Genomic DNA, 23,961 nt, shown 5'->3' with positions numbered 1-23,961 from the left:
GTGCCAGCCCCCGGGAGGAGGGCGCGCGCTGAGCGCTGCCCCTTTAAGAGCAGCCGCCTCCCGCTCCGCATAAAGTATCGAATCCGGTGGGCGGGGCCCCGGCCGGGTTGCAGCGCCCAATCAGGGCGCGGCCTTTGCCGCGGGAGATCCGAATTTCGCGGCACGTCGTTTGGCGCTTAAAAAAAAAAAAAAAAAAAAAAGAGAGAGACAAGAAAGAAACCAGCGAGCGGCGCCGAGAGCCGCGGGAGACGGGGAGAGAAGCGGGGCCGCTCCGCAGCCATCGCCCCCGCTGCAATCCGGCCCCATCCCGGCCCCGGCCCGCTGCAGCCCCGCCGGGAGGGAGCCGAGCCGCGGCCGCCAGCTTTGCAAGGGGGAGCCGCTCCATGAGAGACAGTGGCGGGGCCTCGGCCGGATCCAGGGCCCGGGCTGGGGGCGCAGCTCCCCCTGGCTTGATGCTGCTCAGCCCCCCCGCGCTGGGGGCCTCGGGCGAAGGGGCCGCCAAAGCAGAGATTTAGGGGGGTGATTTTATGATTATTATTATTATTTTTTTAAATGCAACACGCCCGGGTGGGGGTCGATGCGCTCTCTGGGAGCGGAAAGTCACCAGCCCCTGCAATAACCTGCACGTTACCCAGCTCCTGCAAGCTGAGGCTCGGGTCAGTGACCTGGCATCTGAGCCCTGCAAAGCCCCGGTCCCCTTAGGACAGACAGTAACTTTTAATTGTCTGTGTTTTTATAAAATAGCCGGCTGCAAATTCTGGCCGGCCGGGTAAAGGATCTTCCACGAAGAAAGGAGGGGGTTCGAGCTTTCTGTCTGAATGAGGAGAGAGAAAGGAAACAGTCATTTTTATTCTGGGGCTGGTTTAGTGATTTCCCCTCCCTTCCCCCAAATGCATTTTAGCAAAAATTCCAGCTTGATTTTTTTTTTTTTTTTGGAGATAGCCTCAGACTGGAAAGTGGGGGCCATTCACTGATCCTGCATGCTATGCCCTGTGTTAAATGGCTGGGCAATGCTAGGAGCAGCCTCCGACCGCTCTGTCTGTCCTCCATGTCTCAGCTGCAGCTTGGTTTTTAAGCACCCCCCTTAAAGCTGTGCAAGTGCAACATTTCTGCCCTCCCTTCCCTGCCAGCTGGGCTTCTCGGAAAGGACTTTGCAATGCTGAGAGTCAAGGGAGTGTCTTCAGCCCCAGAAAGGGGGGGCTGTTCCCTTGCCTCTCTCCCCCCCCAGCAGCAGCAGCAAAAGAAAGTCATGCCTGTGATGAGCTCTGCAGACTTGGTGACTTCCAGCCTCAGCAGCCCTCAGATGCACTCCATCCCGGCCAGCTACTTCACCCAGCTGTACCCTCAGAGTGTGGCTTCTGCCCCTGCACCCAGGGGCAGTTGTCTCTACGCTACCCCTCATGGACCTGAAATCAGAACCATCCGATCTGCCTCTGCAGGAAGGCTGCCGGTAAAGTGTCTGACCCCTGTGCACCCTTGTGCTTTCCCCCTGTCTGTCTGCCCTTTTCAAACCCTCTGTGTGTTGGGTCTGGTGTCACTTGTATGTAGCAGAGTATGAACCCAGGTGAAATGTGTGATCCAATAATCTCTTCCTGGCGAGGTGCTCTGATGCTACTGTGATGGGTGACATTATTAAAACCAAACACTAGCTAGTGTATTGAGGGATTGGGATTTCTTTAATATGCAAAATGTTAATGGCTTGGTACTAGACCATAAGTCCCAGCACGGTGGCTCATGTATTTCTCAACTTCCCTTCAACTCCAGTTTACCCCACAAAAAGCTGCTGTCCTCTTCCTCTTTTCGGTTCTTGCAAGTAGCTATTACGGCCCATCAGAAACTCCAGCCCTGACATTTAAGGCCGTAGAAAATCTCTTGCATTAAGGAAATGAATCGTACCTCACACAGTTTCCTGCAGAGTGCCTTTTGCCATCTGTTCCCTAGGCTCTGACCCCAAATCAGCCCTGGCACAAGTGAGTGTCTTTCCATTGACTTCAGTGGAAGTTAGCTCGCTCAGGGTAGGGCCCTCGCTCTGTGGCTGACGGGTGGAGCCCTGTACAGAACGCAGCTGAGTTGAACAGGGCTCTGCGGTGATAAGATCCGAGCCTAGGGTTGTAGTGGGGTGAAGTCCATAGCGGGGTGTAACTTTCTTTTGTGTGTGCGCGTGTGTGGGGAGACTGAATTTGAATAGGATTCCATATGAATACCAGGGACGCCCTGAAATATTACAGCTTAGGAAATCTGTACGAGAGGGACTGCAAGGATTTGGATGTTAGTTGGACAAGAAAGACCCGTGGAGGGAGGAACGGCTGAGTTTCCTGGTGCCCTGCTACCACACTGCTGTGCAAGGGTCAAAATCCGTCTAAAGGGCAAATCCAACCTTAGTAACTAGTGTTCGTCATCCATAGATCTTAAAGCGCGTCGTAAGAGTGTGCGTAGAAATATTATTATTCCTATTTCACAGAGGGAGAAACTGAGGCACAGATAGGTGATGTGACTTGTTTGAAGTTGCACAGTCAGCAAAGCTAGGAATAAAACCCAGGCATCCTGATTCCAGTCCTTACTTGATCACATTGCCTCTAGGAGTCACATGGGGATGTATAAATAAGGCCTAGAGAATCGTGTTTCCTCTCCATCATGGGGGAGGAAAGGGGTTACAGTTTACTTTTTTGAAGCATGTGACATTGGCCTCTGTCAGTCAGGATATTGGACTATGGACCACTGGTCTAATGCAGTATGGCCTGTAGGAATTTAAAGTGCTCGTGCCCCCGATGATGAATGGAGCTATATATGACAGCCCTGCCATCACAGGGATGTGTGGATTGCACTGTAAACCAGAAGTAGGGAAAGCTCCGGAGGAAGAGCAGTCATTGCTCAGGGCCCAATCCTAGAGGCGCTGAGTGTCTTTGGCCCTGGCTAACCTGGGATGAGTCAAGGGCGTTGAGTGGCTGTGGGATCCAGGCCCTCTGGCCCTGCTGGCTTATCATTCACTTCCTCTGGGAGCTGTGCTCCCCAGGCTCTGGCTCTGTGAAAGTGGAGCTCAGACGCTGGGTCGGGCAGGCAGTTTTAACCAGCTTTACCTCCCCTTCTGTAGGCCCCAGCCGAGTGTCTGTTGAAGGCCTCTGCCAGCCCTGCTAATTGGCAGAGAGGGCTGGCGTGTAACTGCTGCTCCTGAGGCAGGCCTGGGAGCGATTCCCTCTCTCCCTGCCTGTCTGTGTTCTCCCCCAGAGTTGGTGATGCCTCCTGACAGGCGTGGGCTCCGTCACGCTCCTCTCTGAGGGCAGCCTGCGAGCGTGCCTCTTGGTTTCCCTTTCTCCGCTTGATCCATAACGTTCCTGCTCTGCTGGGGCAGTGGGTGCTGATCTGGCTCAGGGTCCACTCTCTGCACAGCCCCCGTGCCGGCAGGCTGCAGCGGGCTCTGGTGGCACCTGTCTCGTCGTCTTCGCTGCGTGTGTCTGGCTGCATTTATATTCTGAACACAGAGCTTAACGTGAAATGTATCCCCCCCCTCCCCGATGCCTCGTGTAGCTTCGAGGGCTGTTGTGTGCCGTGAGAGAAACCCATGCTGCTAAAACCCTTCCCCAGGCTGAAGGCAGACCATAGCCTTTGCAGAGGTGGTTTTACAGCCACCCGCTATGGGCCTGATCCTGCAACCTATGTGTGGGTCAACTGGGATCCGGGCAGGGTCTACCCGCACCAAAGTGCGTGCAGGGCAGTGGCCTAAAGAACAAATTTTCCTTTCAGAAACGCCCCTCTTTCCCCGCCTCCCGGTCACCTGAGGATTTTAAAGCTCTTTACCAACTCCTAGTGATGAAGACACACAATAGTCATGTAGGCCCTGGGCTGTTGTCCCTCTGTGACAGATGGGCAGGAGCCAGGGTACAGAGAAAGTAAGTGACTTGGCCTAGGTCATATTGTGAATCGGTGGCAGAAGTGGGAAGCGACCCCTGAAGGCTGACTGGCTGCTCTGACCACTGGACTACACTGCCCCTTGTTAATCAAGGCGTGCTTGGAGCCCATCGAAACATCACTTGATGCCCCTGGCTAATGAGCGATATAGCTGCCTTGCAGTGAAGTCACAGTGTTGTAAAAGAGAGAGATTGGGCCCTGGAATGGTCTCAGTAAGACTGTTTGTGCTAAAGCCCTAAATCAGCTGTCATGCCCTCTCCCCACCCCCTGCCCTGCACACCTTGGTGCTGTAGATGGACTCCTTAGGAGGCTGTCTATTGTTTGGCATGGTGGAAGGTGCTGGCTTTCTAATGGCTAATACCCCCATTTTAGGGGAGAAACACCAGGCAATGAACTGGTGGGTGGACAATCCGTATGGAAATCTAAGCAGATCCGGAGGGTTTGATGCTCTGCATCCCTTGTGCATTTATCCCTCCCCTTGGTGGGGCCCCACTGTTCCCAAAGGTCTCTTGCTTTCCCCATCTGATGTTTTTTCCATGCTTTAACTCCCCCCTTCCTTGGGGTCACTGCCTTGCTGTGCAGCCACTTGGGCAAAGGCTAGGACAGGGCTGCCGGCAAGGTGGCTTCTTGGACTGGGTAGCTCCATCTGCAGTCCCATCCCTCAACCCCCACCTGGCCTGGGGAAGGGGGTGTCTCCTGGCTGTAGAAGCAGGAGGAGGAGGAGAAAAGGCCTTCATGGGCTTTCTCCCTCACACTGACCCGTGAGTGTTTCCAAAAGGGCCATTGGCCTCCGGGGCATCAGGCTGCCTGGCCAGTCCACGCAGAATCCCCTCGCCTGCCTTCTCATTCCTTGCAGCCTTGTCAGTTCCATGGGCCCCATCCTTGTGCGTGTGATGCTGCACGCTCCATCCTGCTGTCACATGGGGTGCAGCTGCCGGGGTCCTGGCTAAAACATCCCCTTTCGCAAGACCAGGTTCTAGTCCCCTCTACCTTGCTCCAGGCCCTGGGGAAATCCTGAATGTGTCTCCCACATCCTGTTTCCGGCCAAACCCGAGGGTGCCATGCAGGGCAGCCAGCCCTTAGAATCATAGAATATCAGGGTTGGAAGGGACCCCTGAAGGTCATCTAGTCCAACCCCCTGCTCGAAGCAGGACCAATTCCCAGTTAAATCATCCCAGCCAGGGCTTTGTCAAGCCTGACCTTAAAAATCTCTAAGGAAGGAGATTCTACCACCTCCCTAGGTAACGCATTCCAGTGTTTCACCACCCTCTTAGTGAGAAAGTTTTTCCTAATATCCAATCTAAACCTCCCCCACTGCAACTTGAGACCATTACTCCTCGTTCTGTCATCTGCTACCATTGAGAACGGTCTAGAGCCATCCTCTTTGGAACCCCCTTTCAGGTAGTTGAAAGCAGCTATCAAATCCCCCCTCATTCTTCTCTTCTGCAGGCTAAACAATCCCAGCTCCCTCAGCCTCTCCTCATAAGTCATGTGTTCTAGACCCCTAATCATTTTTGTTGCCCTTCGCTGGACTCTCTCCAATTTATCCACATCCTTCTTGTAGTGTGGGGCCCAAAACTGGACACAGTACTCCAGATGAGGCCTCACCAATGTCGAATAGAGGGGAACGATCACGTCCCTCGATCTGCTCGCTATGCCCCTACTTATACATCCCAAAATGCCATTGGCCTTCTTGGCAACAAGGGTACACTGCTGACTCATATCCAGCTTCTCGTCCACTGTCACCCCTAGGTCCTTTTCCGCAGAACTGCTGCCTAGCCATTCGGTCCCTAGTCTGTAGCGGTGCATTGGATTCTTCCATCCTAAGTGCAGGACCCTGCACTTATCCTTATTGAACCTCATCAGATTTCTTTTGGCCCAATCCTCCAATTTGTCTAGGTCCCTCTGTATCCTATCCCTGCCCTCCAGCGTATCTACCACTCCTCCCAGTTTAGTATCATCCGCAAATTTGCTGAGAGTGCAATCCACACCATCCTCCAGATCATTTATGAAGATATTGAACAAAACCGGCCCCAGGACCGACCCTTGGGGCACTCCACTTGATACCGGCTGCCAACTAGACATGGAGTCATTGATCACTACCCGTTGAGCCCGACAATCTAGCCAGCTTTCTACCCACCTTATAGTGCATTCATCCAGCCCATACTTCCTTAACTTGCTGACAAGAATACTGTGGGAGACCGTGTCAAAAGCTTTGCTAAAGTCAAGAAACAATACATCCACTGCTTTCCCTTCATCCAGTAATCTCATCATAAAAGGCAATTAGATTAGTCAGGCATGACCTTCCCTTGGTGAATCCATGCTGGCTGTTCCTGATCACTTTCCTCTCATGCAAGTGCTTCAGGATTGATTCTTTTGAGGATTGATTCTTTCCTTGGATTTTGTCTCCTGGTGGCAGCTCTGCAGCAAGAGGAGGAGGGTTCTCCAGTGGCTGTGGGTCTAGCCTGCACGTTTGGAGGCTTTGGTTCAATCTCCTGCTCTGCCCCGGTGTCACTCTGGGCACATCACTCAAGGTATGGCTACATGTCAAGCTGGGGTGCTGTTCCCAGCTCCAGGAGACCTGCTTATGCTAACCCTGATGGAGCCTGTGTGCTGCGAACAGTGTGCGAGCAGCTAGCTGCCCAGGGTGTGATCCTGTTGAAGGCGCTAGGCCCATACTCCAAGCCGCTAGCCCTTCCGGCTGCTACACTACATTTCTAGCACACTAGCTTGATCAGAGTCAGCCCAGGTATTTCTCCTTGGGCTGGGAATCGCACCCCCAGCTTGAAGTGTAGACATTCCTTTAGTCTCGCTCCGCCTCTGTCACTCATGTGTAGCACCTGCCGTCCTTACAGGAGTTTGATGAGAGCATGTGGTGTCTGACTCCTCTTGCAACAATCTCCCTTTGAACTCCAAGATGGAGGCAGGCAAGCAGATTCAGAAATTTTTGGGATCAGTTGCATGGAATGGCCAAACTGGCTGGGTGGTGCTCTCTGGAACCTTTGAGCTCGATTCCTCTTCAGCACAAAGACTCTTAAGAAGGTCAGGATGTATTCTTTAAACAAATGCATCCGAGCCTCTCTGCATGTTTGTTTCACTGCTTTTTTTTTTTTTACCATAATCCTTGTTTCATGTGTCCTTCCAGACCTGTGCATGATCATAATGGGATTCTTGTAGGTTTGGATGCATTGAACACTCTTTGTAAGTGACCTCAAAGGAATTACAGTGTAGCTTCCCTTCTGCCTATTAAAATTCTTATCTTGACTCTTCTCTGTGGCTCCCCAAATCTAGCAGCTTGTCCCAGGCTGCTCTTGAGACAACTGATTCAGAAGACTGGGAGTGCAGAGTCCATAGGAGAAGCTGTTTGGATTTGAACGTGAAATGCTGACCAACTTTTTTCTTTGTACAAAGTGCAATTGGTGTGGTGAGTGTGCGGGGTGGTGGGTAGGAGCACAGCCCTATGGATTTCCTCCTATAAGGTTGATTGCGCTTTCTCCAATTGGCCAAGGGATTGGAACATGACCTGTTAAGTGCCACACCTGTAAATACCTATGAGGCAGGTAGTCCGGGCATAGGTATTCAGTTACCTATCTGAAGTGTTGGTCTGGTTGCTTCCTGGGTCTTGTTACAGAGTGGGCTACTAAGGGGCAATGTGGAAGGCTTGCAAATTAATCAAAGGTGGTCTAGGGATTCCTGGTATTATTCCTGGCTTTGTGACCTAGGGCAAATCTCTTTTTATCTAGTCCTTGGTTTTCCCATATTTAAAATGCTTAATTCTGTAGCGTTCATAACGTGCTTGGAGATCCTCCAGGTGCTGGAGATGGGCTGTTGCGTGGGAGATGGAGATCCCCTTGTGTGTGCTCTAGTCACATCTCCAGCTTCACTAGCTTTGCCGAGCTCAGTGCATTGCAAAGAGCTGCTTCTGTTTGCCCGGCTGCTGGGTATGGCCAGTGTGTGTATTGCTTGGCCAGTGTGATATCGTGGCCCTGACTCCATACGCTGAATTCGGGAGGTACGGAAAGGAGGTTCTCTCCCCACTGGCTTTACTTCTATGGCTGAACCCATTAGGGTCCCATCAGGGACTCTGGGTGGGTTGGTACCACCCATTCTGCAGGGCTGTATCGGGCCAGTGTGTCTCAAACTTGTATGTCACCTGAGATACAAGGCAATACTACACGCTGCATGTGGCCGACCTGTGGAACTTACTGCTTCAGGAGGAGGTCTTGAAATCAAGTATTGCAGCAGGATTTAGGGTGGTCGGTATGTCCAATAGGCAGGAATCCTACAGTTGCACAGGCCCCAAGAGAAGGATAATGCAGTCTCATGCTTCTGGGTGTAAACTGATGGCTGGAGGGCTCAGGAGGGTATACCTCCTCCTCACTCAATATCCAGCAAGACACAAACAGGCGGAGGGGCAGTCCTGTCCCGCTCTGCGGGATCTGTCACTGGTGGGAGACCAGACCAGAAGAGCAGTGGTCTGATCTAGCTTTGCAGATCCTCTCTTTGCAAAGTGAAGATCAAAGGTCAGGAGGGAAAGCCCCGGCTTTGCCTAAACTAAGCTTATATAAAGGGAAAAGCCAGCACAGAGCTCTATTCCTTCTCTTCCAGCCTCCCTGGGCTAAGGGGCATCTGCACAGCTGCTATGGCTAAAGACCCCTCTGCCTTGGCCTCCTTTAATCTTGTTAATTTGATTGGGCGGGGGACCCCCTTCTTGCCTGGCCACTGGAGCCAGGCTCTGCGGCGTGGCATGGAACTGAGTTTCTGACTGTGCAACGGGGCTGGGGGTGTCCTTGGGGGCAGGGGTTTGAATGTTCAGCTGGGAATTTTTTTCCCTGTGTTGCATGGAGGGAGAATTTTAAGCCCTGGCCACTGGGGCTCCATCCCTTGGGCTTGAGCCAAGCTTTGCCCCTTGATGGGGTGGAGAGCGTAAAGCTGATTTTGCTTTGAGGACTTTAAATATGGCTGGGGTGGGTGGTGTCAGGCTCCCGGGCACTGCTCCAGGAAAGGCTCTGGCTTCTCTTCCAGGATGTGCCTGTGACTCACGGGTGGGGCCAGAAGAGTGTGTGCGATTGCTGGAGAGTTGTGGTGAATGAGCACGGGGTGTGGGTGAACATCTTGGGGAATGGGAAATCCCTACCATGCTATGCTAACCCAGATTTCTCAGCTGATCCTCTTTACCTGGGGCTGCCACAGATGCAGTCCTGGGCTACAATTCTGGGCAAGCTTCCACTGCACCCTAAACCCCCTTCCCCACCCTGCTGGAGCCGAGAGATGAAGGCAGGATCCTTGGCAGCTGGAGCCAGGACAGAGCAGTGAGTTCGAGTCACTTTTGCATGCAGCTGACTGCTAGTCCGTTGCTGCCCCAGGAGTGGAGTCTGGGAGGAAACCCTTCTGGGGGCCAGAGGCACTAGTTATGGATCTGGTCCCAGCGTGGAGGGAGGTTCACGGTACCTGTCAGGCCGGCATCCAAGCTGATCTACACCCAGAGCATCAGCTGTGCCCCACCCACAATGGGCAGAGCTGCCTTGTCCGTGCAGAGCCCTGCTGTGCCCAGCCTCTGGGAGCAGCACCCAGTGGGGAGGGGGGCAACAAACTGCCTAGCCCAGGCCAAACCAGAGACCGGGCAGCGAACCCCAGACCCTTGTGAGCTTGTGAAGACAGACAGGTGCAGCTAGCAACAGATGGGACCTCGTCCAACTGGGGCCTTTTGCCAGCACTCAGTTGTTGTCATTTACTGTCAGTTATTGCTGCTACCACGATCCTTCCTCTTGGGTCACGGCTGGATGCCCCGACTTTCCCTGCGAGCCTGGCAGTGGTGCTCCTGGCGGTTCTGATGGCCCCTCCCGAGTGGGCTGCCTCCCTCCCTTCTAGATGCTCCCTGGGGAGGGAGGATCTGAACTTGCATCTTACCTCTGGCGCAGGTGGATTTGGCTTGTCTTTCATTTCTTTGCAACTAACTCTCTCCCCTCCACCATGAGCCCAGTTGCTGCTTTGCCCCTGGAGGAGAAATGCTGAACAAGGCCACTGAAGATGGCTTTTCTGCTGACCCCCTCCACCGGGACTGGTGGGGGCGAGGCGGGGGGGGACGGGGTGGAAGGCTGCAGCATGCAGGGGGTTCCAGGAAGCGGCGGGGGAGGATTGGAGGAGGCGAGCCGGTCTTCCCCTTCATGCACAGGCTTGCTGCCAGCTCTCCCTCCCCTGGTGCGTGCATGGAGGGTGTGTGCTCTCGTGCTGTGGGACTCTGTGATAACCCAGTGGCAGTGTTCCCACGCCCTGTGGTGCAAGGGTGTGGGGGGGTGAGGGCAGGCCTCGGAGCTGCCCAGACGGGCCTGGCGAGCCCAGCCCAGTGCTGTTGAGACAAAGCACCCCCAGAAATAAAGGGCAAAGGCGCCGGGGCTGCAGTGGGTGGGCCTAGGTGCGGCAGGCTCCCATCCACCTGTGTCCCATCCTTGCAGCAGCCTTCTAGCCGCTGCCTGCCAGGCTGTGACGTTCCCCTCCCTCAGCTGCGTGGGGCTCTGTGACCTGTAGTGATCCCCCCGCTGCTTAGCCACGGGCAGGTGGGGGTGCAGGGAAAGCTGGCAAGGAGCAGCCAGGCTGAGAGGAGTTGGAGGATGCAGGCTTCCTATGTTGGTTTCTCTTCAGAGCAGTGTGGCCTAGAGCACTGAACTGGGGTTTGTGGTATCTGGCTTCTCTCCCCAGCTCTGCCACTGGCCTGCTGGGTGACCTTGGGCAAGTCATGTCATCAACCGGTGCCTCAGTTTCCCCATCTGTAAAATCGGGGAGAGTGACGCTGCCCTCCTTTTGTAAAGTGCTTGGAGATCTAGAGAAGAGCCAGGTATTATAATTATTAAATGCCGTCAGCAGAAATACAGGGGTGGGTTGAGGAAGTTTCCCCAGACATCCTCTCCATCCCCCTTCTCCTCCCAAATTCCCGTGGCCTGGAAGCCAGGCTGCTGAGCAAAAGCAGTGTCCTGGGGCAGACAGGGGCTGGAGTCCTACAGGGCTTTTGTCTTTTTGACTCTTCCAGTGTCCACCCTGTTGCTGCTGCCCTGGAGCCCCAGCCTCGCTGCTCCCCACCCCGTGTGCCGTGGCTGTGTAGGAGTATGAGCTCTACCCTGCAGCTGGGTTGGCCAGCTGTTGTGTGGCTAATCCAGCCCCTGCCGGGGCGGGGAGACCGTGCCAGCTCTGGGCCAGGCCAGCAGCTGGCAGATCATCTGCCTTGGTGGGAAAGGACAAAGGGAAGCCCATCTCCACAACCCTGGGGCCCCTCAAGCATCCCTCAGTTACCACACACTTGGCCTGGGGATGGCAGGGGATGACTGTTGCCCTCCGACCCCAACACAAGAGTTGGCAGGGAGGGTGTGACCCCCGCCCCACATGCCGAATGGGAGGCACTGTAAACCCCACCCTGCTCCGACCGCCTGCCCCCAGCAGGGACTGCAAATCCGTCTCCTCTCTGTCCCGTTCCCTGCTGTTCGGAAAGAAGCTATGTTCCCCGCATGCTCGCTCTCAGCATGGCAGGGTGGGGTGCACACTTGACCCAGAGACCTGGGAACTTGCTCACTAGCAGAGAAAGCATCTGCTCCTGTTCTTCCCGGACTGGAGCGCCTGCCTTTCAAAGCCTTTCAGGAGCTGGGCGATAGCTCCCAGCCCAGCTCTTATCTCCCAGTTCAGTTGCATCCTCGGACCTGGTGGACCCCAAATGCTCTGTGCATTGCAGTGTCTACGGGGGCGGGCTTCCCCCAGTGGTGAAATGCAGCCACTTCTGGGGTGGAATGTGACTGCCGTGTAACAGGGCTGGTCAGGCAGCAGAATGCAGGGAGGGGGGCTAAGGAGGAGAAACATCGTTCCTGGAGTGTGGATTTGGGCAGGGCTCCCTGGCCAAAGGATCTTTGCTGGTACCAAGTGCCTCAGCCAGAGGGTGGGCCCCCTTCCATCAATACAGCGCCCCCAATGGCATTAGTTAGGCACAGTACTGCCATGGGAACAACTCCCCTGCCCCTGCATCTCTGATTCCACTTCGGCAGCAGCGAGATTGCCCTTGGCGTCTCCTTTCCACGTCTTAACCAGTCCCCATCCCTGCAAGATCTTTCTAGAGGCCAGGGTGCAGCACTGGTATATCACTAGAGGGATTTGTTTGTCCACGTGCCCTAGATGGGGCATGTTTGTGCAAGGGGAGCGACCAATCTCCTCCATTCTCAGGAGCTCTCTTCATCCGCTGTAGCGCAGAGTCGTATCTGCCTTCAGCAGTTGCTTCACGGTGGCCCTTGTTTGGGGAGGATGCAGGTACACAGCCAGGAATGGGCCTGGCCCAAGACAAAGGGGTGCTAGGACAGTGCCTTGGGGAGCAGAAGTGGATTCTGAGCTCCTTCTCCCATCACATCTCATCTGGGAGCCTCTTTGCAGTGTGGCCGAGTGTCTAGAACCCTGGACTGGGATTTGAGAGTCCTTGGGTCTATTTCCAGCTCTGCCACTGGCCTGCTGGGTGACCTTGGGCAAGTCACATTTCCTGACCCGTGCCTCAGTTTCCCCATCTGTAAAATGGTGCTAGCGATACTGCCCTCCTTTGTAAAGTGCTTTGAGATCTGTTGATGAGCCATGCAAGATACGAGCGAGGAGTTACCATCTGAATGTACCCTGTGCTCTCCCCTTCCCAGTCATCCAGGCTGGCCACAGAACCACCTTTGCTCTCCCTTTCTTGGGCATAGGGGTGAGGCAAGGTCCCAGCCAGTCTCCTTAGTGCAAGGGGAGTATCTCTAGACAGGGAGGTAGGCAATTTAGCTCTTAAACATCTTGATCTTGAGACCATCTTGACCTCCCTGGCATGGGCCCCTCCCCATATAACTTGGAAACCAGCTGCACAGCAGCATCCTAAACTCCCAAGCCTCGTCTGGGCTGTGCAGCCTCACGTCCGGGGCAGGGCGTGGGGACCGTGATGCCATCAGTGCAATGGTAGCTCTGCAGTGGTGATGGCCTTTAAGGGGGCATCTTTGGGTGCGCTGCTGATAGTGAAGAGTAAGCCCTGGACCAGCTCCCAAAATTCTCCTTCCCCACACCTGGGGCACGGGGGGCTGGCCCTGCTGGCTGCTGAGCCCCTCCCTGTCTGGCCGCTCCAGCCATGCACTGTCACAGCCACCTGGTGCTGGCCCTCGCTAACTCATTTGTTGCCAACAGATGCCCTGTGGGCAGAGGGGAGGGGGAGAAACCAAGAAGACCCTCCCCCACTGCTGTCTCTGGTTTCTGGGCCTAAATGCGGGGCAGCCTGGCGCAGCAGATGTGTTTGTGGTTACTACTTTGGCAGGTGTTTCCCATGTGCTTGGGTTTAACCCTTCGGCTGCCAGGGGCTTCTGTGGGTAGAGCTTGACTGGGGGTGGGCTTAGGGTGAGACTGCGGAAGCAACGCCCACAGGAATGAAGGAGCGTCCCGGACCTCCACGCCGAGGGCTGGACCCATTTCTTTGACTTGCCGTCTCTGTTCTAATGGCAGAGCCGCGTGGGCGTAGAACTGCTCCACCCGTCCCCCACAGAAAAAGACAGCCCTGCAAGACCCCTCCACATGCAATTCTCCCCAGGGAGAGGGTGAACCACCCGGGACTGATGTTACGTGCTTAGTGCATGACTAGAAGGCGCTCAGATACTAGAGAAAGACTGGCCTGAGAGCAGCCAGTGCAGAAAAGAGGGGACGGGCATTCACAGGGCGAGGATTGCTGCCAGCTTGCTCTGATTCTGGGGGATCCCTCCTCCCATGGCTTTCTGATCGGCTGCTCCAACGCTCCTGTGGTAGGGTTCTGTTAACCACTCAATTGCTCTGTCTGGGGATGGGGACCTTCCCCCAGTGTGGGCTTGATCCAGCAGACTTCATGTGCCCGTGACTCCCTCTACTCATCTCTATTTCCTCTCCTTGTCTGGCACCAGCCTCCTTCATGAGCCCGTCGCACCGTCTTGCCCCTGCTGGTTCAAGAGCCGTCTCCTCTGCAGCTCCTTCCCCCTGGAGCAGCCTCCCCAGACCTCTCCTGTCACTTCTCAGATCTTGTCTCTCCGGCACGGCTTCACTTCCCTCTCCCTCGGCATCTATCTGAGCTGGGCCGAACCTTCAGTGTTTCCGGCCAGGCTTGGCTACCAATTCCCTGATCAGAACTTGCCACTGGATATTTTTGTTACCGAGCCAAAACTTGAACGGAGCCTTGTGTGCCAGCTCAGATGAGGCCGGGGACGTTTCGCTGACAGCTGATGTCAGCATGGTCCAACCCTAGCCCAGCTTCAACACCCTCCCCTGAGCCTAAGGCTAGTCACGATCCAGATCCAAGGACTCCTCGCTTGGTCTGTCTCTAGTTGTTTCTCTCTGTAGAGTTTTGGGGGAGGGGAAAAGATGCACCATGTGTGGAAGATGCTGCTCTGGAGGCAAATAGCTCCTAGAGAATAAAGAACCCAGCAGAGCTTTGCTCAAAGCCCGAAGCTGGGATTTCACCTATTGCAGATGTGTGTGATCGCTAAGAGATGGAGAGGGGAGAGGAGTGTGTGTTTTGGGGGGTGATGGGTAGGGTGTTGTCTGTCTGTGGCTTCTTACATTCCCCTGTGGCCGTTCCTGGTGGGAGCAGAGCTGGTGTGTGATTCCAGATATGACTGAGCAGAGTTGGGGTGATCTCAGGCAAGGCATTTCACAGCATGGTGCTGGAAGTGGCCCTCCCCCAAGGCCCAAGAGACACAGTGGGACTCTCCCGGTTGGGTTGCCCCTGGCTAGCCTGGGGGCTCAGAGGCTCACAGATGGTGAGGCTGTCTCTGAGAGCCGGGTCCCAAGGACCAGGGCTCCTGGCGATGAATGGGGAGCTGGTGGAGTTGCCGGAGGGCTAGTGTGACGTGCTCCTGTCAACCTCTCTAGCTTCAGGTTTCAGAGTAGCGGCCGCGTTAGTCTGTATCCGCAAAAAGAACAGGAGGACTTGGGGCACCTTAGAGACTAACCCATTTATTTGAGCCTAAGCGTCCGATGAAGTGAGCTGTAGCTCTTGAAAGCTTGTGTTCAAATTGGTTAGTCTCTAAGGTGCCACAAGTCCTCCTGTTCTTTTTTCTCTAGCTTTAGCATGCTGGGTGTGTTGTAGCATTGTCGCAGGGACCAGCCGGGAGGGGATGAAGGTGTGGATGGCGGATCACAGCGTCCTGTCCCCTTGCCAGCTGGCAGTGCGGGAGCCCTGCCCACCAACACAATCTGCTGCCTTGATTGCATGGTGTCAGTATCCTGGCAAGTGCTAGCCCGGCCCTGGCCTTCCATGGGTTCAGATTGTGCCAGCTGCTCTCTGGGCATCAGGGGGAGGGAGCTCTCCTCATCTTCCTCCTTTCTGGCTTGGTGCGATGCCCGGTAATACAGCTCCAAGGGTCTGCAACCCGGCCTGGAGGAGCCGGTGCCAAAAGGGAAGCACTTGTGGGAATGGCAGGCAGCGCCTGGGCCAGCCTCCAGTGCCGCTCGGGAAGTGGGCAGGAAGCGACCTGGCAGCTGCTGGGAGCCGGCCGCCCGGCCTTGCCACATGCTGCTTCCCCTTCCCAACCCGCTGGGGTCACTCGCCCCTTCTGTTGTGCAATGGAAAGGGCTCAGGGCCAGCCTTTTTCCAGGGCTGCCCCCAAGCTCCTCGTGGGATGGGGCAATGCCCCTGCCGAGCCCCTCTGCCCCCACCCAGGGCTGAGCTGCAGCTGGTTCCCAGAATCTGCTGTTGTAACCGGACACGTCTCACGCAAGTGCTTTCCTGTGGCTGGGGGCTCTGATGGCGCACTTGGCCCCAGGGAAAGGCCTCCGGGCACAGAGCAGCGGCAGGGCTCAGATCCATGCACGCGGCCCTGCCCTGGGGTTTGAGCGCTAGGGACCGGGCTCTGTCGGTTCTCTGCTGCCCTGCGTCTGCCAGCAGCGGGGCCCGGTCATGATGGAGGTTCGGTGACACGGACGCCTGGGCGTCAGCGTGGGGGACTGTGACCCAGCAGCGAATGCCCCATAGGCCGCGGAGCAGCCGTCCCTGGTAACTCCCTGCGGCTGCTCCCAGGGGGCCACCTGTGCTGGGTTTGCACCAGGGCCCCAAACAGCGCCAGGCTTTGCCCAGCTCTGAGCCTGGTGGTGAGCTCCTGGTTCATGGGGTGGGGGCTTGTGGCTGGCTCGGCACAGCTCCCCCTACTGGTGCCATCACCGCAGGGCTGGAGGCTGCTAACTGGGTGTGTTGAGTTAAGCAGGGGCTCCAGGGCAGGGGCTGGGCTGGCGTTGCCAGAAGAGCATTAATATACAATCTGGACTCCTGTTCCTGGGGCTGGATCCTGTTGTGTTGAAAGGGTCTGTTCTAATCAGCCCGCTCTCTGGGGTTGGGGGTGAAGCAAGGCTGGGCCATCTCCTTCCAAGGTACATGTGTCCCTCCAGGCTTCTGCACTGGCAGCCGGCTTAATGTCCCTACCGATTTGGCCTCAAAGGCAGCTCCAGCTCCCCGTTTCCCTGCCACCGGTGCCAAGGACCTGGCAGGATCAGGCCCCTGTTGCTCGTCTTGCCGTCTGCAGAGCAGCTGGGCCATGATGGAGTTCCTGGCGGGAGGGGGAAGGGAACTGCAGGGATCTGAGCCGGTGGGGTAACTGCTTCCTGGGGATTTGAGGCCCCCCCCCGCGTCCCCCGCCCGGTGCTGCTGTGCTGATGCAATCCCCTGCTGTAGACTGGGCCCAAGCTCTGGTTACGATTTCGTTTATTTGCCTTACAGTAGCGCCAGCCAAGATCAGGGCCTCGTTGGGCTGGGAGCTGTACAAAGGCTCCCTGCCCCAGAGAGCTTACGGTCCTAGATGCCGAGGCCAGAAGGGTCTAGTTTGATCAAAGGGCGGTTGATGAGATGGTTGTGGGTGCTGCGTGGGTCTCCAGCGGGCAAACTGGGATCGTGGGTGCTGTTGTTGGTGGTCAGTCTCTTGAAGTAACTGCACAATTCTCTCTCCTGCCCATCAGGCCAAAAGGAAGCTGGATCTGGAAGGGACCGGCCAGCCGGGCATCCCAGAATTCCGGACACCCAAAGGGAAGAGCAGGACAGTCACTCGAATCCCCAGCCCCAAGAGTAAGTGGTGCTGAGCTGGGATGTGAGGGAGGGGAGATGTATGCCTGGGTGGGGGGGCTCCCGTGCAAAGGACCTGCATTGCCCCACGGCTCTTCTGTCCGGAGCAGCTGGGTTCTGGAGACGTTCGTCACCATGAAAGTGACGCTGGGATATTCCATACAGGGATGGGAGAAGCCAGCCCCGTCGGGGTGGGGCTGCCATGTGGCCTTCAGGCAGCAGTTCCACCACCTGTTGTAGTTAGGAGCAGTCTGTGACATCCTTCTGTGGGGGAGGACAGGCCTGGAGCGAACAGGCATCCGTGAGCATCTGCTTCCACCCGGCTTAGTGCTGCCATAAATATAGGAGCACCTGTAACTGACCCTGCTTGGGCCCGCTGTGGGGTTTGAACCCAGGTCCCTCAACACTGAAAGCACGAGTCTCTGCTGCTTGAGCTAAAGGGGAGGGACCCAGCCTCCCTCTGCGCTAGGCTGTTGAAACCCATTGCAGGCTGCGCTCACGGCAGCCCCCGTGGGTGGGGCCCTGCGTGCTTCTAGCCAGCAGCTGTTGAATCAGCCTGGCCCATTCTCTGGGCGGCATCGTGACTTTTCTCAGCTCCTCTCCCCGGCTCAGCCAACCTGACCTGTCTCCTCTCTCCCTGCCCCCGACAGCTCCCAAGTCGCCTGGGGAGAAGACACGGTATGACACCTCCCTGGGGCTGCTGACCAAGAAGTTCATCCATCTGCTGAGCGAGTCGGAGGACGGGGTGCTGGACCTGAACCGGGCGGCCGAGGTGCTGGAGGTGCAGAAGCGCCGGATCTACGACATCACCAACGTGCTGGAAGGGATTCAGCTCATCCGGAAGAAATCCAAGAACAACATCCAGTGGATGTAAGGGGCTCTGTGCGGAGGAGACAGTGCGGGCAGAGATCCGGGCTCCCAGCTGGGCTCCAGGGCTGGTATCAGTTATGCTGGGACCGTCCGCTCTAAAGGGCCTTGTTTGTTCAAGTGCAGAGTCTTGTCGGGGGGGGGGGGGGGGGAAGTGACCTTCCCTGTGTCTATTCTGGGGGGTTGCACGGATCTGGGTCTTTGTCCCCAAGCCAGCACAAGTTAGGATGCAGGGTCAAACACGATGCCAACTAGGCTGGTTTCTAACGTGGTTTGGCCCGTGATTCTGGATGGGAAGGGCCCCAATGAGAACAGAATTTAAACCCAGCACCGTAGGTGAGGCCAGAACGTAGCTCTTCCAGTGATGTGGCATTTAAGCTGTCTGGCTGAACAGTCCTGAAATAGCTTGTCAGCCCTGCTCCCACCCCAGCCTGGATCAGGCAGTAGGACAGAGCAGAGTTTGGACTCTTATCCCACATTAAGCACAATGGTCTTGTTCTCTCCCCATACACACTACCACAAGGGAGAATACAGTGAATACTTTTACATGATCCACAAGATCACACTGAGGTCAACAGCTCAGCAGGATTCAAAAGCAGGATCCAATGCCCCCCGGCTGTTACAAACCCTGATGCTTCACGGCATAAGCAAAGCACTGACTGCCTGGGGTTAGGAGACATTTCTTCTATGGCAGGCCACTCTGTAATTGTCCACCGTCTGAGTCTTGCACCATGCTCTGCTGTGTCAGCTGCTAGCTGTTGTCAGAGACGTGTGGTGAGCGGGCAGGAGTACGGGATCTGATCCAATGGAGAGTCCTGTGTTCCCAGCCTCGCTGGCAGAGAGGGGGGTACATGTGCCAGATTCATTTACTATGGAATGAACACACTTGGAGGCAGCTGTCACCGAATCCAGTTTGCAGAGAGCGGCCCAAGCCCCCTGAACATGGCTCTGTCTTTGAACGGTTTTAAAATCCTGGCTCTGGGGGCTCTGCTTTCCGGCCGATCTCAGGCTCTGCTTGTTTCCTTTCACAGAGCCGTTTATCTGCAAGTATTTACGATGCTGCTTCGCAGAGCGCTCAGAGCTGCGCGTCTTGTGAAAGCGACATGCTCCCTCACAGGAGACCTTGCGCTGTCCCTGCTGAGGTGGATGACACTCCCCTCCCTCCCCCGCAGTGCGCTGCTTTCCACTGATCCTCAGTGACCGGCTCTGCTTGTCTTCCCAGGGGCACAGGAATTTTCGAGGACACCTCTGTGACGGTGAAGCATCAGTCCCTGCGCCAAGAGCTGGCGGAGCTGGCCAAGACCGAGAGAACTTTGGACGAGCGCATCCAGGACTGCACCCTCCAGCTGAAGCACCTGACAGAGGACGAGACTAACCAGAGATATCCTTCATGGGGAGGCAAAGGGTTATGGAGAAAGGGGGTTGGGGTGTGTGTGGGGGGGGAGAGTCTCTGAATCGCGAGCAAACGCAGTCTGAAAATGACCTTCAGAGGGATATTGGGTCTGAGGGAGTATCTAGGGTGAGGGCTGAGTAGCCCGGAGGGAGGAGCCTGGGAGCAGCCCAACCTGGGGAAGAGACTTGGGCTGAACTCCTGCCTCATTGTTGATAAAACCGCCGCTGAGTTTTGACTGGTCAACATGTGGGCTCTGTTTGAGCCGTCTGGGGAAAGCGCCTGCTCCCGGTGGGCCTTGCCTTCCTGTCTGAGCACAGTTTGGCTTGGATTCTGTCTCCTCTCCTCTGCCAGCGAGCCCCACGGCTTGGGTTCTGCAGCCAAGAAAGCTTTAGCTCCAGCAGCTGTCTTATCCAGGGCCTTTCCCAGCTGTGCTGCCCATGGGGGGAGGGACGGGGGATGGAGCAGACGTGGAGATGGCCACATGCCAAGCCTCGCAGGCCCAGGGCTCTGGGGTCGGTTCAGTAACAAACAGGGAGCCAGCGGCATTCTTGGAGCCATGGGATGATGGCCTGGCACCAGCCTGTGGACTCTGGCAGGGGCGTTCAGCTCCGTATACCACAATGCCTTGCTGCCTGCCCTGGGGGGAGTGGAAGTGGTAAGTGTGGTGGCCAAGGCCTTGTGGTGGGGAGAGGCAGGTAGTCCTGTGTCCCTCTCAGGACAGAAGAAGAGGTTTTTAATCTGTGCCTGGCAGGGAGGATACCTTCGTGGGCTGGGGTGGGAACCCAGCTGGTTTTGGGGGAAGATAGGAGCTGGGGAGGGTTCGGCACATGAGATCTGCAGAGAACCAACTCTTGTCATTTGTGGGCTGAGCAGATTCAGTCTGTGGCTGGTATTTCCTTAATTCCACCCCCCCACATTAGCATATGTCACCTACCAGGACATCCGCTCCATCAGCAACTTCCAGGAGCAGACGGTGATAGCGGTCAAGGCCCCCCCAGAAACCAAGCTGGAGGTGCCGGACTTCAATGAGGTGAGTGCGCCAGAGGAGGGCTCTGCGTGCAGGGAAAACACATCCTCCTGGCCCACAGCGGAGACCCCAGTTGAGCTCCAGATCCCGTTGTGTGAGCCTAGATAGACAGGAAGGGCAACTATCCCCATTTTACAGATGGGCAAACTGAGGCCTAGAGAGATGCAGTGACTTCCCCAAGATCACACAGGAAACCAGTGGCTGGGTGTTGACCCCAGGTCTCCTGAGTCTCACCCTGGTGCCTTAGCTCCAGGACCACTGAATTCTAAGCATGTCCCGTGGGGCTAGGGACACCACCTGAGGAGCCAACCTTGGCTCAGCTGCCCCTTAGCATAGGTGCCCAGACGGGCTAGAAGTGGCTGCTTGGCAGGGAGAACATCAGAACGGCCACACTGGGTCAGACCAACGGTTCATCTAGCCCAGTGTCCTGTCTTCCAACAGTGGCCAGTGCCAGGTGCCCCAGAGGGAATGAACAGGTAATCATCAAATGATCCATTCTTTGTTGCCCATTCCCAGCTTCTGGCAAACAGAGGTTGGGGACACCATCCCTGCCCATCAATAGCCATTGATGGACCTATCCTCCATGAATTTCTCTAGTTCTTTTTTGAACGCTGTTATAGTCTTGGCCTTCATAACATCCTCTGGCAAGGAGTTCCACAGATTGACTTTGTGTTGTGTGAAGAAATACTTCCTTTTGTTTGTTTTAAACCTGCTGCCTATTAATTTCATTTGGTGACCCCTAGTTCTTGTGTAATGAGAAGGAATAATTAACACTTCCTTATTTACTTTCTCCACCCCAGTCATGATTTTATAGACCTCTATCATATCCCCCCCTTAGTTGTCTCTTTTCCAAGCTGAAAAGTCCCAGTCTTATTAATCTCTCCTCATATGGCAGCTGTTCCATACCCCTAATAGCTCTTGTTGCCCTTTTCTGAATGTTTTCCAATTCCAATATATCTTTTTTGAGATGGGGCGACCACATCTGCATGCAGTATTCCAGATGTGGGCATACCATGGATTTGTATAGAGGCAATATGATATTTTCTGTCCTATTATCTCTCCCTTTCTTAATGATTCCTAACATTCTGTTCGCTTTTTTGACTGTTGCTGTCCATTGAGTGGATATTTACAAAGAACTATCCAAAGTGACTCCAAGATCTCCTTCTTGAGTGGTGACAGTTAATTTAGACCCCATCATTTTACATGTATAGTTGGGATTCTGTTTTCCAAAGTGCATTACTTTGCATTATCAACACTGAATTTCATTTGCCATTTTGTTGCCCAGTCACCCAATTTTGTGAGATCCTTTTGTAGCTCTTCGCAGTCTGCCTGGGACTTAACTATCTTGAGTAGTTTTGTATCGTGCAAATTTTGCCACCTCACTGTTTACCCCTTTTTCCAGATCATTTATGAATATACTGAATAGGACTGGGCCCAGTTTAGACCCCTGGGGGACACCACTATTTACCTCTCTCCTTTCTGAAAACTGGCCATTTTATTCCTACCCTTTGTTTCCTATCTTTTAACCAATTACCAATCCATGAGAGGACTTTCCCTCTTATCCCATGACAGCTTTCTTTGCTTAAGAGCCTTTGGTGAGGGACCTCATCAAAGGCTTTCTGAAAATCTGAGTACACTGTATCCACTGGATCCCCCTTGTCCACATGTTTGTTGACTTCCCTCAAAGAATTCTAGTAGATTGGCGAGGCATGATTTCCCTTTACAAAAACCATGTTGACTCTTCCCCAACAAATTTTGTTCATCTATATGTTTGACAATTTTGTTCTTTACTATAGTTTCAACCAGTTTGCCTGGTACTGAAGTCAGGCTTACTGGCCTGTAATTGCCGGGGTCTCCTCTGAAGCCCTTTTTAAAAATTGGCATCACGTTAGCTATCCTCCAGTCATTTGGTACAGAAGCTGATTTAAATGATAGGTTACAGACTACAGAGCTCTGCAGTTTCACATTTGAGTTCCTTCAGAACTCTTGGGTGAATTCCATCTGTTCCTGGTGACTTATTACTGTTGAGTTTATCAATTTGTTCCCAAACCTCCTCTAACGACACCTCAATTTGGGACAGTTCCTCAGATTTGTCACCTAAAAAGAATAGCTCAGGTTTGGGAATCTCCCTCACATCCTCAACCGTGAAGACCAATGCCAGGAATTCATTTAGTTTCTCTGCAATGGCCTTATCGTCCTTGAGTGCTCCTTTAGCATCTCGATCGTCCAGTGGCCCCACTGGTTGTTTAGCAGGCTTCCTGCTTCTGCTGCACTTAAACATTTTTTTGCTCTTACTTTTTGAGTCTTTGGCTAGCTGTTCTTCAAATGCTTTTTTGGCTTTCCTAATTATATTTTTACCCTTCATTTGCCAGAGTTTATGCTCCTTTCTATTTTCCTCACTAGGATTCAACTTCCACTTTTTAAAGGATGCCTTTTTGCCTCTCACTGCTTCTTTTACTTTGTTCAGCCACGGTGGCTCTTTTTTGGTTCTCTTACTATGTTTTTTAATTTGGGGTGTACATTTAACTTGAGCCTCTATTATGGTGTCTTTAAAAAGTTTCCATGCAGCTTGCAGGGATTTTACTTTTTGTGCTGTACCTTTTAATTTCTGTTTAACTAACCTTTTCATTTTTGTGTAGTCTCCCTTTCTGAAATTAAATGCTACAGTGTTGGGCTACTGTGGTGTTTTCCCTGCCACAGGGATGTTAAGTTTAATTATTTTATGGTCACTATTCCAAGCGGTCCAGCTATATACACCTCTTGGACCTGATCCTGGGCTCCATTTAGGACTAAATCAAGAATGGCCTCTACTCTTGTGGGTTCCAGGACTAGCTGCTCCAAGAAGCAGTCCTTTAAGGCATCAAGAAACTTTATCTCTTCATCCCGTCCTGAGGTGACTTTAGGGCTCACTGGATGGGGCTGGGCCCCCGGCTGGGAGCTCTGTTGCCCGTGCACTTGTCTTTGCTTCTCCACCCATCTTGAGGGCAAGGCCCTGCTGCATGAGGCTTCCCCACGGAGTCATCTCTGCTGCAGGGGGGCTGGTAAGCCCCCTCTGCTGGCCAAGTTGCTGCTCTGTGCAGGGAGGGATGGGAGAGGGGATCTCCTGTGTGATGGATCCTGCTGGACTAGTCCCCGCTGACTCCTCCCCTCTCCGGGCAGGAGAATGTGCAGCTCCACCTGAAGAGCACCAACGGCCCCATCGAGGTGTACCTGTGCCCCGAGGAGATCCTGGAGGACAGCCCTGCCAAAGAAAGCAGCTTCCCCACCCCCTCCCTTCAGGACCGCATCGATGGCACCGACCCCTCCCCAGGGAAAGGTAACGCCCAGCTGGGGCTGCAGGGATCTCTGGCCAGGCCTGGCCTCTCCTCCCCCCAGTCTGATGCTGTCGTGTTTAACTTTCTCTTTCGTGGCAGCCATTGAGCTCTTGCCAGGTGGCTGCCATATCTGCCTCTGTCTCTGTGCCAAGATCCAGCCCTCAAAGCCTCCAGGTCTGCTAATTGCCAAGTGGCCTTTGGTAAGGCCCTGCTTCCCTTATGGCTTCCTGGAACCCCGGCCCGCCCTCGCCCAGTTGCACGGACTGGGAGTGAGGGGCATTAGCAAAGCAGGGCGGGGTCTGGCTGGGGGCTCAGGGCTAGAATAGCAGGGGGGCTGCGGGTTGTGTTGGAGAGGCATTGGCAGAGCTGCGGGTGGGGTGAGGATCCCCGGGCTGGA

The 23,961-nt window shown here is 54.8% G+C and overlaps 1 protein-coding gene across 2 annotated transcripts in view; it reads left to right on the top strand.

The window, feature by feature from the left end:
- Nucleotides 1–214: 214 nt before the first annotated feature.
- E2F2 (E2F transcription factor 2) overlaps nt 215–23,961 on the top strand; it is a 40,153-nt gene continuing 16,406 nt past the window's right edge. For both annotated transcript variants that reach the window (XR_012155621.1, XM_073317667.1), the window contains exons 1-6: nt 215–1,450; nt 16,861–16,966; nt 17,614–17,833; nt 19,053–19,213; nt 20,141–20,253; nt 23,410–23,566. Coding sequence is in view for 1 of the 2 variants with exons in the window: in XM_073317667.1 (XP_073173768.1) it covers nt 1,157–1,450; nt 16,861–16,966; nt 17,614–17,833; nt 19,053–19,213; nt 20,141–20,253; nt 23,410–23,566 (1,051 nt within the window). In the remaining variant the exon portion in view is untranslated. The remainder of the gene's footprint in view (nt 1,451–16,860; nt 16,967–17,613; nt 17,834–19,052; nt 19,214–20,140; nt 20,254–23,409; nt 23,567–23,961) is intronic.

This window comes from Lepidochelys kempii, chromosome 19 (genome assembly GCF_965140265.1).
Source record: "Lepidochelys kempii isolate rLepKem1 chromosome 19, rLepKem1.hap2, whole genome shotgun sequence".
NCBI classification, from domain to species: domain Eukaryota; kingdom Metazoa; phylum Chordata; order Testudines; family Cheloniidae; genus Lepidochelys; species Lepidochelys kempii.
The sequence above is the reverse complement of the archived record's forward strand: the minus strand, read 5'-3'. Positions and strand labels throughout refer to the sequence as shown.